This window comes from Aspergillus brunneoviolaceus, assembly GCF_003184695.1.
Source record: "Aspergillus brunneoviolaceus CBS 621.78 unplaced genomic scaffold BO95scaffold_53, whole genome shotgun sequence".
Taxonomy (NCBI): Eukaryota; Fungi; Ascomycota; class Eurotiomycetes; order Eurotiales; family Aspergillaceae; genus Aspergillus; species Aspergillus brunneoviolaceus.
In genome coordinates, this window is record NW_020290783.1 from 221,599 (window position 1) to 235,300 (window position 13,702).

Genomic DNA, 13,702 nt, shown 5'->3' on the forward strand with positions numbered 1-13,702 from the left:
TGACCGGCAGTGAACCGTCTCCTGAACTGGTGTCAGTCGTAAGCCCTTCGCGCAGAAGTCATTCATGTATGCTATGCAAAATACTAAGGTTTCCTACTCCGAGTGGGGTTGGGTTAAACAGACATTGGGGAATCAGGCGACAACGCTTTGGCGCTTAACACCAAACTTTCCAACGGGTCAATACGGACCACTCACACCCCACGCAACCATTTGCCAGGCAGAAAGTAGTTCACGGCAGGATTTAAGAAACCTTGGAGGTCCGCTCAAGGTGACTTAAGTTGTCCATGATCACTTTACACAGTTTCTCGCACTGATAGGGAGCATTATCAATCAGGCATCCAATGCTGTGTGGTTGACCCCTTTTCGAACGATACTTCAGTCTTTTTGTATCACTTCTCAGTGATGAAAAAGGAAAACAAGAGATATTATGCAGTAGTTTCCGGACGGGTTGCGGAAGCTACGATATTCTCCTCTTGGTAATCCGAATTCGGGCAGGATATAAAACCCTCACTGACCTTTGATTCTAGGGCAGATGCACATCCGCATATTACTGGATATGATTCAACCTTCAAGGGCTTCGCAACTCTATCTGAAGCCCAGAAGTATCTGGAGGCCAAGGGAATAGACAAGCCTAGATTGGTGATTCGCGAGAGCTCTAAAGAGACTCGTACTCGGTTCTCTCGAGGGAAATTTTATGCAGTGGCCCTTGGTCGAAAACCAGGTGTGTATCTCTCCTGGGAGTACGTATTCCATGACCCTGGAAGATCAAGTCAGGTCACTCACAAGCATCAAATCAGGGATGCCGAATCGCAAGTCAATGGGTATCCGCATGCATGTTACAAGTGCTTCACGACACATGCTCAAGCACAAGACTTCATTAGCAACTGGAAGGAATCTGATGCAGATGTTCGTCGGAGAGATGAGGTCACTGAACCAGCAAGCTGCCTCAGGCCGATTGACTTGAAGTCAAGTTTCCATGATCTCCAGCCTCGCCAGAGAGAGGACATCAGCGAATGGATCACCGCCGGGATGAGGAACTTTCACATTGCAGAAAGTAAGGAAGACAAGCTTTAGGAACTGGATTCTGGAGTAGGACAAAAATAAATACAAAGCAATTGCATCAACACATTCGCACATCCGCACTAGAGCCCCGAGAGCCGATTGGCTGTCCCCGCGAGATCAGCAAGCCCACCTTAGTAATTCTGCCAATACCCTTTCGAGACTGAAAGTTGATGGAACCTATGTTCTCGCCCTAACCGACTGTCTCAAAGAGATTTCGAAACTGGACGAGTCAGCATGCAAATTACGAGATGGAAGATTAGTAGTATAGAACGTACAATTCCCGCACCTTATAAGGTTGGTGCCAGTAAAGCAGTGGCACATGCACCTTGACAGATCCCAAAGGCACCATTACAGGCTAAAACGGATGCTGGCGCAGTAGCCCCAAGAGTTGCTCCCCAAGTGAAGCCTGCTGCTGCGTAGCAAGCTGTGACCACAGATGCGCAGCCGGCTTGGCAAATCCCGTATGCTGCCGGGCCAGCCTGAACATGGCATACCAAAAGGCCGGTGCAGATAGCGGGAAGTAACCCCTTCATGGTGTCACTGTCGGAGTAAGGAGCCGAGGAGGGGCAATGACTGTCGAATTGTATGTTGGGAGCTGGCCAGCTCTAAGCTTGCAGTATTGGACTGAGCTCCTCTGATTGTGGTATGAAAAATAAAAACAACTATCAATCTCACTAACAAGAGTATCAAACTTGAGGATAAGAAGGAAAGAAGGAGGCATGAAAGGACCTCGTCTTCGCATTTATGCCAACCCTATACATGCCTCAGGCATTTGCGGCGCAGTCTCATAACCCCGCCCAACAGGCCAGACAGCCTCGTCAGCTTGAAAGTAGCAGCTCGGAGGGGGTGGGATGACTAGATTTTGATAAACGCCAACCGTAAGAATCGCAGGGATGAACTTATGCGGGGCACACAGCTCGAGTGGAGTCGTAGCAAGTGTTGGCACTCTGACCTCCCTCGCGCTAATTTCTGCCCCCTTCCGCGCTAATAGCCTGTTGGATAATTTTATTGGGCAGTAGCCCACGAGTAGACAAAGTAAAATGTAATGATTGGCATACCTTGTCTGAGGCTGTTTTAGCTCAACTCAGTAGGCCAACCTTCTCCTTCGCCCGACAATGAGAGGACTTTTCTTTGTTACGGATAGCATTTCTCCTGAGCCAACAGAAAACAACCTTCCAGGCACCAGCTTAGCCCGTTGTCAGCACCGCGGGTGAGCATTGTACAAACTTTGTATACTCTTGGGAAATAGGCTAGTCGGCCAATAGAAACAGTCATTGGTAACCGCTGGAGGATCCAGCAGGACGCATAATGTTCTCAGACGCTGAAACGGACCGCTAGCGCAGAGATTGTCTCCGCTGATTTGGCTTGTATAACTCGGAAAAGCACGAGGAAGTCATGCTTGAATTCAGCAGTACAGAATCCATCTGGAAGATCATGATAATATGTAGTAAAATTGAGAAGAATAAGTAGCAGTACCGATTGAGAAACTCATCCTCATTCTGAGTACCATGCATCCATACATTGAGAACAGCCTTTGTGTAGAATTTCTCCTCACCCACATACTATATGGCCACCATAATTCCGGACTGCGCCATGTCAATTCCGGTCCCAAATCCTATCGCCAGATTTGTCATTGGGGTAAGCTATTCTTTCAGCGGCACAGTACGCTAAGCCCTCCATCAAGCGTGAGTCGCTGCCTCACTTTGACCTTGAGGTTGCCGTTGCCAAGACGCTCGAAGGAAAGCGTACCATCCTCATCAGCTCGCGTTACTCGGGTGATCGCACTTGGTGAGAATATCATGGCCTCACCAACTCGCAGGCTCACTATCTTGTCAAATAAACCTTGCTGCGTATTGGAAGCCGTAGACGAGTTGTTCGATTCTGCTGTTTGAAACCTCTCGACAACATCTTCTTTAGCTCCGGCTAGGTGTTTATGAAGAATCCGTAGCCATTCCGGCGAGGTAAAATGGTGCACAATGGTCGTTGAACAGAGATTCAAGAGTGCTGTCGAGATTGTCGGTTCCTGTGTGGATATAATCATACGGATGCCGAGATGACGCTGGAGCCGGACTGCCGATAACAGTGTTTCGGTGAAGCCGCGAGCTTCAATAGAGCTGTTCATATACTATATACTATCAGCACAATGCTCAAAGAAGACATCTTCCAGATTGATCGCATACCTTGTGGGCTTCATCGAGAGCAACAACCTTCCCGATGTGAGAATCTTGTTCGAGAAATATGCCCAGGCAAATGTTGAACAGGGAGCACGCTGTGTCTGGCGAGATACATGGGCAGGACAGATCCACAATGGTCAAACGGCGTGGCTGGCTTGAAGGTCAGTCAATGCGGCAAACTGACCGAGTTTGAAGTGAAATTGTCTTCAGTCCACTCATACTGACCTTTGGCTTCCAATTAGTTCCTGCTGAGACCGAATGATTCTTCCCAATATCAGTCTTGGTTTGTGTCCGTGGCATGAAGCTCTCGAGCATGTCCAGCCTTTGCTTCAGTGGCTCGAGCTGAGCAGGGGTCAATGGCGAATCCAGAAGCCTCTTCTTGAAAGCACTATAGCTAAACGCTGTTTTTGCTTTCTGCTGCAAAGTCCGCATCTCCCGAAGTATACGCTTTACCGTGTGCATATACAAGGGTATTTGGCCATCGTCTTGTCCGACCGCCATCAGGTCTAGCATTCGCTTGGTATTGAGATCTCTTTGATCTATCTCTAGAGCAGACACTGTGACATTGAGTCTTGAGTAGGCACCCTTGTCAGAACACTCGAGTCAGCAATAAAACTCCCCTGAAGATTTTTAGCACCATACATACTCTGATAGCATGGAGATTTGTTGGTGCACATAAGACACGCACTTCCACATCGGGATTTGACGATAAGAAGGCAGCTTCACACGGTGATCCCATGAGGTCACTAATGAAGGTGTCGTAGTGGAAGACCAATCCCGTCAAAGGATTTGACAAATATCCAGCTTTGGATGAGATTAGACAGGTCTCTAGCATGCATGAGAGCGTATGACTTTTGCCGGAACCTTGGGACCCGCAAATAAACGTGCTTGATGGAGGAGTGACATTGAATAACAGGCGGGGGTCATCTGCCAGAGCAGGATACCTAGCATCCTGTACGCCTGCCAGGAGACCAAATTGAGGAACAAGCGATGCGATATCCTTCGTGAATCCCCTGAATATACCAGTCATAATGATGGGAGAGATGTTTTGCTCTTTGAGCTCTTGGTGAAAGTCGTTATATCCCAAGAGTTTGTTATGATATTTTTGCATGTCATCACTGAAGATAGAGTGGAACGAACGTTCGGACGGTTCCGGCTTCGGGTTCTGTGAATGTTTGGCCATTGAAGCCATGTTATAGTTGTCTTCTTGGAATAGCTTGGAATTGTAGTGCGTGAGCGTATCATGAATCAAGGTTGCACAAGGAAGGCCGACGGACGTTAAATATACGTCTGAATAGTTAGAATAATCGTCTTCGCTGCCAAGAATCAGGGAGGAATGCATGTCGCAAGGAAGAGCAACACTGAATGATGTGGAGCGGTCAAGGCCACCCTGTACAGCAGACTACATCCTAACAATACATAGCGGGGTATAGAGAAATTCCAAGATCTACAACTTGCCCGACAATAGGATACAAGTCCTAGAGACAGTCATCTGTTTCTACTTCGGGAATGCTGAATGCTATGGAAGCACCTGTTGACCGCCACCTATCTCATTCCCCGCATATTTCTTTTTCAAACAAAATCTGGATGTTTGAACCTTCCCGTGGAAAGAGAATGCTTGGTCTTTTTGTTCTGCTTTTTTAATCGCAACTTTCTTTGCACGATCTTCTTTTTGGATGAATGTTTGATTACGGTTCGGTAATACTTGAAGTGACTCCCTGCGGTATGATGACCTTTCCTTCTTTCCCCGTTTGATGGCTATGACAGACGTGGAGAAGTATCAAATTCAATTGACGTGTCTCAATAACTCAAGGCTTCTTATCTCAAGATAACTTGTGTGTATTAATTGTAATCCTACTCCGGCGACTTGTTTGAAGCCTCGACATTACGGCCTCTCCGATTTGACCGAGCTTGCTTGGTTTTGGCAACCACATGGCCACCACATGGACTCGAACTACAGATAATGTACTTTCCAAGAGAGATTTCACCCCCGATGATGGATACTCACATCTTTATCATATGTCCAGTTCTAACGATAAGAATATCGCTCTGACATGTAACTCATTCACTTCCGAGTAGTGCTGCCGCCCTGGGGTTATCATGACCAACCAGCAGGTAACAATGGTACTGTTTCTGATAGCACGTATATCTCATGTCCAGTCAAAGAGTCGTTCCAGGATTGGCGAGCTTTTTGGAAATCTGAGTAAATCGCTGCTCTCAATAGTCTCCAACCAAAGTCTTCTTCCGCCTGGGTTTCCCGAATGGACTAGCATGTCTTTCAATTTGTCCCATACAGCTTGACTAAGCTTCCTCAGCTCCAGTCTTTGGGTCTCATTCAAGATGCTGATGACGTCCTTGAAAAGAGAGATTGGAAGTCGCGAAATACTAGTGAGATGTTAATATGAAATACCGCGATTTTCTTCCGCTGTACCTACTCCGGAGCCGAAATGGTCACCCCAATCTGGCCGACCTGTTCGCTGGATGGTATCAAGGCTAGTATTCCTGGACCGAAGTTGGAGGTTAAGATGTGATACTTCATGCCTAGAGCCCGAAGCGTTTTAATGGTCTCGAGCCTGTTCTTGTATTGGGGAGAATTTCCATCTAGCAGCGGCTCCACTTCCTGCAGTATTCTCTTGGACACATCTGCGTCCATGCTATGCACAGGATTACCTGGCTTTCTGCTGAGGTTGATCCCATGATAGTCCACAGCTAAGAATCCCGTACAAGATGGTGTAGCGGTTCCACCACTCTTCTTGAAAAGCTCCAAGATGTAGTATCTCTGCAGTACCAGGTGATAAGAGATGGTTTCTGCATTGCTTTCAATCAGTCTCAGAAGGTCTCTCGCTGTCAACGCTTGCAGAGGGAGCCCTAAGCTCTGAATGGTCTTTTCGCGCCAAAACTTGATTGCCTCTCGTAGAGTGATGAGAGATTCTGCGCTTCCAACACACAGAATTAACCTCTGACAGGTTATCAGATTACGAGATTTAGCTTGTCTTCTGAGAGTCGCTTGTATATTTTCGGTATAGTACGTTTCATGTGGTAAAGGCAGTCCGTGGTTCGCGCATCTGCTTTCTTCGCATTCCAAATAAGCCCTAAGACGACTGTCCTCTTTTTGTGGGCGTTTCTTTGTCGGCATATTAGTGTCGGAATCTTGTGGCATATTGCCGTTCTCCCTCTTGCTCGGATGCCCTGAGCTTGCTGACAGGGGAGCTTCTTGAGCTCCATTAGCTGGGAGAACAGCCAAATGCACATCGTCTCGAGCTCCAGTGACAACAGAAACACTGGTGTCTTCTCCATTTTCATTGATAAGAGTGACCGAATAGTCAACGACCTCAATTGTGGCCGCAGTCATTGTAAATGACATGTCGCTAACATTCAGCTCGGATGGAATTTCGGACTGCACTCCTCTCAGAAGTTGAGAATCAACACCATTGTCGTTATCAGTCAGTAATCTTAATGAGAATGTCAGTACAAGCGTGCTCCTGCAGGGGCAGGTTTTTCTTAAGGGCTCACCCCAGCTTATAAATGATATTTAGCGTTCGTTCATAGTTCCAACCATTATCTAAATGCGCAGCACCGATGGCTGCTGCAAGAGCTTTCCCGACAACAACAGGTCGACCTTTCCCTGATCGGGGATTATAGATGATGCATTCGTCGAAGCCCGTATGCTCAGCCACTTTTTGCAGATGAGAGTAGCTGCAGATCCGTTGTTTCAAGCTGGCAGTATTACCTACAGTGCATTAAATGATACTCGATCAACTGAATATCAAGCGTCAGAACTTACTTGGTTTAACCTTCTTCTTATACCCGTCAAAAGCAACGCAAGAACGGATAGTATCGAGTCCAAAATCCGCCAAGTATCGATTCCCTTGGCGTTCCTCTCCCTCAGCACCGGGTGCGGTGAGAGCCTCTATTAAACGAGTCTCATCAATCTGAAATTGATAGCCGAGCATTCCTTCCACCCTGGTCTTCCTGCGAAATAGATCCTCTTCTGACAATCGAAACGAAACTGTCTCCATTCTTATTGACTTGATCGGTGGATCAGATGAATAGACGTGAGTTTTGTTAAGTTGCACCACAGAAAAGACATGTAAGGATTTTAATTGTGATCAAGTAAAGCTAACCTCAGGCTGTTGCTTTGTATCTTCAAACTTGATGGCAGATGATACGTGGATGAGCAAGCATAGATTTATACTCATTAGCCTTCTACCTGGACGAACTGACCTTTGTTCTGCTATAAGAACCTTATCTACTAGACAATATACTACTCAGGTCAGAGCGCGGGCAGTAGACGCATCTGGAATTGTTTTACTTGACTATCTGGTACATAACACGTATGCCTGTCTCTGTCATAACTGGCTGAACCTCAACACGAGAAAGGAATTGAGATGCTACATGTTACCAAGATACAAGATCAACCCAAAGGGCAAAGACCTGCCTCCACTTTTGTCGACTAACACATGCCTTCTATAAGGATTGCGGATCTCTGATAGCACTGGTGCCCATCCGTCGCAAACCACGTTGCTGGTCAGCCTCGCGCCGCTCGAGAGAAAAGAATGAGCCTAGTTCCCTTGGAGTTAAAAGGCATTGAAATTGGCCGCTCACATTTTTCTAGAAGGGATTCGGCTCTCAAAGCCTGATATTTGGGCGAATCACTCGTATTTCGCGGCTCCTGCGGGCTGCCCAAAAATGCAAGGGGCTGCGCCGCACTATCCCTCTTCAGGTGGTTAAGCAGGCACAGTTTCCTAACCTCCTTTTTCGGTGATAGTAGGCAGGGTAAAGCACGCAGTATACAACCCACGCATAAACAGAATGAGTGATGGTAAGCGAATCCTTAATCAAATACATGATTATCGCGCCACCAATGTTATTGGATTCATTGCAATGACCGCGACCATACACCAGGAGCGGAGTCAGGGAGTTTGTCGTCTAGTCTATTCCACTCTCTTTTTCTGGGAAGAGACATATTATAGAACACCGAAATAGAAGACTAGGATGAGATTGAAAGAATCTATGGGTATCTTGTAGAAATGCGAAACTTCAGTCGCCTATGTCAGGTAATACTACATACAGCTGGTGGGATATTTCACCCGCTGCATGTATTCCATGTGAGGAGCGGGGTAGGTGTGATCAGGTTGTCTCTATTGGCGTTTTTGACCCAGCCTTGCGATGCTGACTGCTTGGAGGTGTTCTATATTTATACACCTGCATTCATGTACATTGCCATGTCAAGTGGTCTGTACTGTCCTCATTCTTGATTAAGCGAGTTTCACCTGGCCGTCGGACACACAACCAGTCTTCTTTCTCAAAGCTGGATCTGTAATAGCCAGCCTCTATTCTCTTGAGCAAACATGTGGCATCAGACGAACCCCTAACTTCGATCATGTAGACTGGTTGACCGCAGCCGCCTGACCCTTTTCAGCAATTAATATATGCGTCAGACAGGTGTAAATGCTAAACTTGGTAGCTTCATCCTACCGTACTGTCATAACATCTCCTTAAACGTTCCAGGTCAAGATCTAGCGTGAGGTTGGTGAAAAAGATAGATTCACAGACCTACAACGTTCTCCTCCTTCATATGATTCCTGACCTTAGAAAGGAGATCTGCCACAAAACAGCTGCTCTAGGAGAAATGAGCACCATTCCATTACCAATTGAAAGCGAACTCAGACAGCCTCTGCAACCAGTTGGCGAAATGGAATCACATTGCGAAATTCAGTCCGGGGAAATGCGGTGATCTAACAAAGCGGGCCGGAGAGGTCATATTACCACTATTGCGGAACCAAGAAACGAAGCCAAAAGATGAACAAGACCCTTTGATGGAGGGCCGGAAAAGACGGCTAGGAGGTATCCACACAAGACAAATGTAGTTTAGACTACGATCATTCGCAAGTCTCACCCCGAAAATCTCACTCCGACCTCACTCACGGCCTTCATTCACCCCAAGCGGCAGTGCCATGGTTGGTGGTCGATGCTTATCGTAGGCTTCTTCCCCCTTCTTTAATGCATTTCGGGTACATATTTTTTATCTTGAGATGCAATCCGCCACGCTTGCCCGGCTCTGTTGCTGGTGACTAGGCCCTTTTGGCTCTGGCCGCCAATTTCTCTTGGAGGAATCATTTTCGGTAGCGCGCAACTTGGAAAAAGCCGAACACCAAGACCCTAGTCTCCGAAAGTTGGTGGACAGCCGTCGGACAATGTACACCTCCCGGTTACTCTGCCTTCCAAAGAACATGCTATGGGGACAGCCGGTTATTTGCGATCTGGATCGGTCGGTCTCGCTGAGGAATCATCCAGCCGGAGATTAGGGCACCCGAGGTACGGTTCAATGTGGATTGGGGCTCCAAGGTTGATATTTGGGGTCTTGGTGTCATGGTAAGCGGAGCTCAAATCTGAAGAGCCATGTGGCTTAGTGTCAGGTGCGAGATATCTTCGAAGACAGACATCTGTTCGACGCGCGCGACGAAGACGGAGGCTACTCGCCCTCGCATCATGTGGCTGAGATGGTGGCGTATCTTGGATTGCCGCCTGTATCGTTTGTGCGACGGAGTCTGGAGACGCGCCATGTTTTTACGGATGAGGGCGAGTCTGCCTGACGTATAAGGGGATTGCGCTGACGCTTCTACTGTAGGTAAATGGCTGGGTGCGGGCGGGGTCACTGTCCCTGCAACTTCCCTGCAGGAGGTAGAGGAGAATCTTACAGGAGAGAACCAGCAGATGTTTCTCGAGTTTATGCGGTCGATGCTGCAGTGGATCCCTGAGAAGAGGAAGACAGCCCAGGAGCTGCTGGACGACGCCTGGCTGAATTAGGGTTCTTAGGATGGCGGCCCTGGGATGTATTTCCATTTACATCCATAAATATTAGCTGCAACAAAACAGATCTCCACATTGCTACACCCTCAGACAACAAAGCTCTACCCCAAAGGTAGAATCATGGTTATCAAAATGCATATAACCGCCCCGCGCCCCCCCAAAGCACCCTACCGAAGCCCACCACCACCAACCTCAACCTCCACAACCTCATACGGCACAACCCACCCCACTCCGACCAACCCATACTCCGCCACCGCCGGCAACGCACCCGTCACTCCTGCCCCCTTCCCCCCACTTTTGATATCCCCCCAGTAATCCCTCAACACATTCCCCAACGGACTCGCCACAGCCACCTCCACCGTGTTCCGGCCCGCCCTCACCCACGCCCCGATATCCTTTCTGGCCGCACTCAGATCCACCGGCCCGATCGCGTGGCCGTTCACCCTCACCCGGAACGCATGCGAGACTTTTCCGAGGTCGAGGATCGCGCCGCCCCCGCCTTGCTGCGTGTGGTGGGCCGAGAGGGTGAAGGTCGTGGTGTAGTAGCCTATCCCTGAGACGTTTTGGAGGGCAGGGCTGAGCTGGGACCAGGGGAGGAGGGTGGTGAGGTGTGGGTAGGTGGTGTTTGTGCGGGTCGGGCCGGGGGTGATATTGTAGATGTCCGAGGGTGGGGTCCAGGATTCGAGGGTTAGTGTCCAGTTCGTGAGCCGGATGGGGGGCGTGAGCATGGGGTTGAGGGGGTGGGTTTTGTTGGTGGTTGTGGACAGGGGGAGGGGGAGGGGAAAGGGGGAGGGGTCGTAGGTGCGCTTGAGGGTGAGGGTGGCTTTGTTGTGCTTGGTTGAGATTGTTGCTTCAGGGAGGGTGGTGGTCTGGGTGTCTGGATTGGGGATGGGGATGTGCAGTGGTGATGGCGGGTTGGGTTTCCGGGGATGGTGGAAGCCGATGATGAGGGTTTGGTTGCCTGCTAGGTTGATGGGGATGGTCGTGTGCGTGGAGGTTTGGTTGTAGATGGCTATTGCAGATACAGAGCCCGTCCAGGCGTCGTAGAGGTGCGGGGTGCCGGTCGTCGCGAAGGTGATGGCTCCGGTTGCGGTGCTGTTGACGCGCTGGCCGGCGCCGTCGTTGAAGATGTAGATGTAGGAGCTCTTGGTGGTGGGGTCGTAGCGCCAGGTTGTGTGCACCGTGCTGTTGGTTGCGGTGGATGTCCGCGGCTGGATGTGCAGAGACTCAAGCGTTTGAGCCAGGTTTTGGTCGGATACGAGGTGGACGTTGGGGAGGGAGGTGATGCTTTGAAGGAGATGTAGCGCCTGCGCCTGGCCCGTGGGATCATATCCACTGAAGGTGGAGGGCAAGCCACCTGGGAAGATGATCGGAAGACCTTGTTGCGCATATTTGACCAGCTTGCCTACGCCGGCCACCGTTAGAGTCTCGTTCGCCCGGACGATCAGAGCCTTGAAAGCCTGACGATTCGGCGCTAAGCTGGCGTGGGCGACATATGCCTCCGGAAGATCGAAGTTGTCAGGGCTGAGGTATTCGTACGTGAACCCTACCCCGTTAGCAGGTGCCTAGTCCCCACTGCAGCAAGTCACCTACCTGCTTCCTCGAGATCACTCGCCGCGTACAACGTCGAAATCGACTCATATTCAGTGGTGTTCTTCGCCCAGAATGCAAGATCCACCTTCGGGATGCCGATCTGCGCCACCCACTGGTTCCGCGCCACGTAGTCCACCCAGTCCGAGTAGAATTCGAAGGCAGGCTGCCGCGGCCCGTGCATCTCAGAGAAGAGGTACGCAAAGGTTGTGAAGCCCGGCCACGTCGTGTTGCCGTAGTTGCCGCCCATGGGCCATCCGTGCAGGATAAAGTTGTTGACCGACCCAGCTAACGAGCGCTTCAGCCCCCAAAGAAGCTCATCATTAGTCTCCTGATACACCGATCCCATGATCGCGCCCGCCTCACTAGAAACAATCCGCTTTCCGGCGAGGTGAGCCGGGCCTGCGAATTGCCGGTACCCGTCTAGCAAGTTACTAAATCCCAGGGTTTCGGTCTCCGGGCCGTTGACGGCAGGGATGTTGGCCAGCATGTCCATGGGCATGTTGTAGACAACTTGGGAGGACCACTGGACTCCCAGATTGTTGGACCACTCGGTGAGTGCCCTCAGATACTCGGCATTCAGCTCCGTCAACTGCTGCACATTAGCCCTAATACCTTGATAAGCAGGGATACACGCACAGTCTGCTCATAGTCCTGCGCATGACTTTTCCCCTCGTCCGCCTCATCCGTGACGTAGGTGACATTTGAAGATTGCACGCCCGATCCCACCAGGATAGGGAGATACTTGGCGATACTGTACCCGCGATTCGCCTGGAAGACCTGCGGGAGGCGGGGAGTCCACCAGGTGGCGGCCTTGTATTCCTGGCTATCCTCCCACATGTAGTTCCCTACGTCGCGTAGAAGATCGCACATCTCCGCATCCAGCAGTGACTGCTGCCAGAACGAGGCCATCAGGTGAGCGCCCTCCACCGAGAAATGGTCCACCACCCAAGACCCATTCTCCGACCACGTTTTGACGGGGGATTGCGGCACGGCAGCGGGCACGTCAGCGGGACTCTGGACCTCCCGGTAGTCCGCGTGGACAAGGTAGTACGCAAAGAGGTGACTCTCCGTCGTGGCTGACGACGACAAAGATGGGATGTGAACGTGTCCGCTGCTGCTGACAGAGTCTGTGATGTCGTGCAGAGAGTCCACGGCGAGGACTTTCACGCTGCCACCGGATGACTTGACCGACCCCGTCACCGCGGTGACGAGCTGACCGATACCCCAGCCCGGCAGCGTTCCTTCAAAGCCATCGGTAGTTGAGAAAGTGGCATTGTGAGCGGCCAGATCCCAAAGAAGGCCTTCATCGTGATATGGCGCCGGGACTCCAGCCCCTTGGTTGGGGCCGACAGCGAAGTCGACCACGAGCCCGAGCTCTTTTGCTGTCCGCAGCACCGTGAGGGAGAGGTTCTCTGGACATATCACTAAGTGTCATACGGAAGGCAACTAGGTGACCGAGAACTCACTCCAGGCCGGACTTCCAAACCCGTACTGCGTCCAGTCCGCCTGCAGCGGCGCCTGCAACCCGCCCCCGAAGTTGTCGGAATCACCGTAGTTGTAGTATCCCAGAAGTTCAAGGCCGCCGGCACCGGACTTCGCGATATCCTTCAGGTCTTGTTCGACTGTGCTGGGGCTGACAGAGGCATCGTTGACCCAGTACCGGAAGCGCGGCCGTAAGAGGTTCGACGGGTTTTGGAAGGTCCCGTAGTCGAGGTCAGCCAGGACCTGGTCGTTGGTGCCGCGGGCGACAGTCCCCGGCACAACTAGGGCTGCTACAATGGGCGGAAGCAGAGACAGCATTTTTACTTGAGGACCAGCTGCTCAACATCTTGCGTGAATCTAAGATCCCACCGCGAAGCTGAGACTTTATACTTGCCTGGCCTTGAGGAAAGGTGCAAGCTCGGATAACCCGACAGGATTGTACCTTCGGCATAGTGATCAACCGAGTTAGCTGCAGCCAAGACATAAGTGCATATCACTCATCAAGCAGCTTGCAGCAGCTACAGGCACTGCAAAAACCAAAAAAAGAACCAGCCTGGTCGTCGGTTCGTGTCGACCGC

At 50.5% G+C, this 13,702-nt stretch overlaps 6 protein-coding genes across 6 annotated transcripts; 2 read left to right on the plus strand and 4 right to left on the minus strand.

Annotated features, from left to right (window-relative positions):
* Positions 1-64: 64 nt before the first annotated feature.
* Positions 65-1,074, plus strand: BO95DRAFT_433960 (RNase H1/viroplasmin domain-containing protein; the record flags this gene model as incomplete). Its single annotated transcript, XM_025585125.1, has 3 exons — positions 65-257; positions 401-476; positions 528-1,074. The coding sequence occupies 3 exons, from the start codon at positions 65-67 to the stop codon at positions 1,072-1,074; spliced, it is 816 nt and encodes a 271-aa protein (XP_025440038.1).
* BO95DRAFT_394191 (uncharacterized protein) lies at positions 1,022-1,896 on the minus strand. Its single transcript, XM_025583687.1, has 2 exons — positions 1,338-1,896; positions 1,022-1,282 (listed from the first exon to the last, which is right to left on the minus strand). Exon 1 carries the CDS (start codon positions 1,593-1,595, stop codon positions 1,350-1,352), a length of 246 nt encoding a protein of 81 aa, XP_025440039.1. The 5' UTR covers positions 1,596-1,896; the 3' UTR covers positions 1,022-1,282; positions 1,338-1,349.
* Positions 1,897-2,713: 817 nt separating this feature from the next.
* On the minus strand, positions 2,714-4,347 carry BO95DRAFT_455018 (uncharacterized protein; the record flags this gene model as incomplete). The annotated part of the gene is made up of 4 exons (XM_025588298.1): positions 2,714-3,187; positions 3,243-3,386; positions 3,462-3,821; positions 3,883-4,347. 4 exons carry the CDS (start codon positions 4,345-4,347, stop codon positions 2,714-2,716), a joined length of 1,443 nt encoding a protein of 480 aa, XP_025440040.1.
* Positions 4,348-5,386: 1,039 nt separating this feature from the next.
* On the minus strand, positions 5,387-7,189 carry BO95DRAFT_368468 (uncharacterized protein; the record flags this gene model as incomplete). The annotated part of the gene is made up of 4 exons (XM_025582829.1): positions 5,387-5,621; positions 5,672-6,688; positions 6,750-6,966; positions 7,021-7,189. The coding sequence occupies 4 exons, from the start codon at positions 7,187-7,189 to the stop codon at positions 5,387-5,389; spliced, it is 1,638 nt and encodes a 545-aa protein (XP_025440041.1).
* Positions 7,190-8,048: 859 nt separating this feature from the next.
* On the plus strand, positions 8,049-10,046 carry BO95DRAFT_465906 (uncharacterized protein; the record flags this gene model as incomplete). Its single annotated transcript, XM_025589173.1, has 4 exons — positions 8,049-8,156; positions 9,534-9,611; positions 9,656-9,785; positions 9,868-10,046. The coding sequence occupies 4 exons, from the start codon at positions 8,049-8,051 to the stop codon at positions 10,044-10,046; spliced, it is 495 nt and encodes a 164-aa protein (XP_025440042.1).
* A 170-nt stretch (positions 10,047-10,216) lies between these two features.
* On the minus strand, positions 10,217-13,442 carry BO95DRAFT_516354 (uncharacterized protein; the record flags this gene model as incomplete). The annotated part of the gene is made up of 4 exons (XM_025591817.1): positions 10,217-11,595; positions 11,643-12,231; positions 12,279-13,054; positions 13,109-13,442. The coding sequence occupies 4 exons, from the start codon at positions 13,440-13,442 to the stop codon at positions 10,217-10,219; spliced, it is 3,078 nt and encodes a 1,025-aa protein (XP_025440043.1).
* Between the last annotated feature and the right edge of the window lie 260 nt (positions 13,443-13,702).

Excerpts from the sequence above, each read along its gene's own strand:
- BO95DRAFT_394191 (XM_025583687.1), bottom strand. The coding sequence starts at position 1,595 with ATGAAGGGGTTACTTCCCGCTATCTGCACCGGCCTTTTGGTATGCCAT.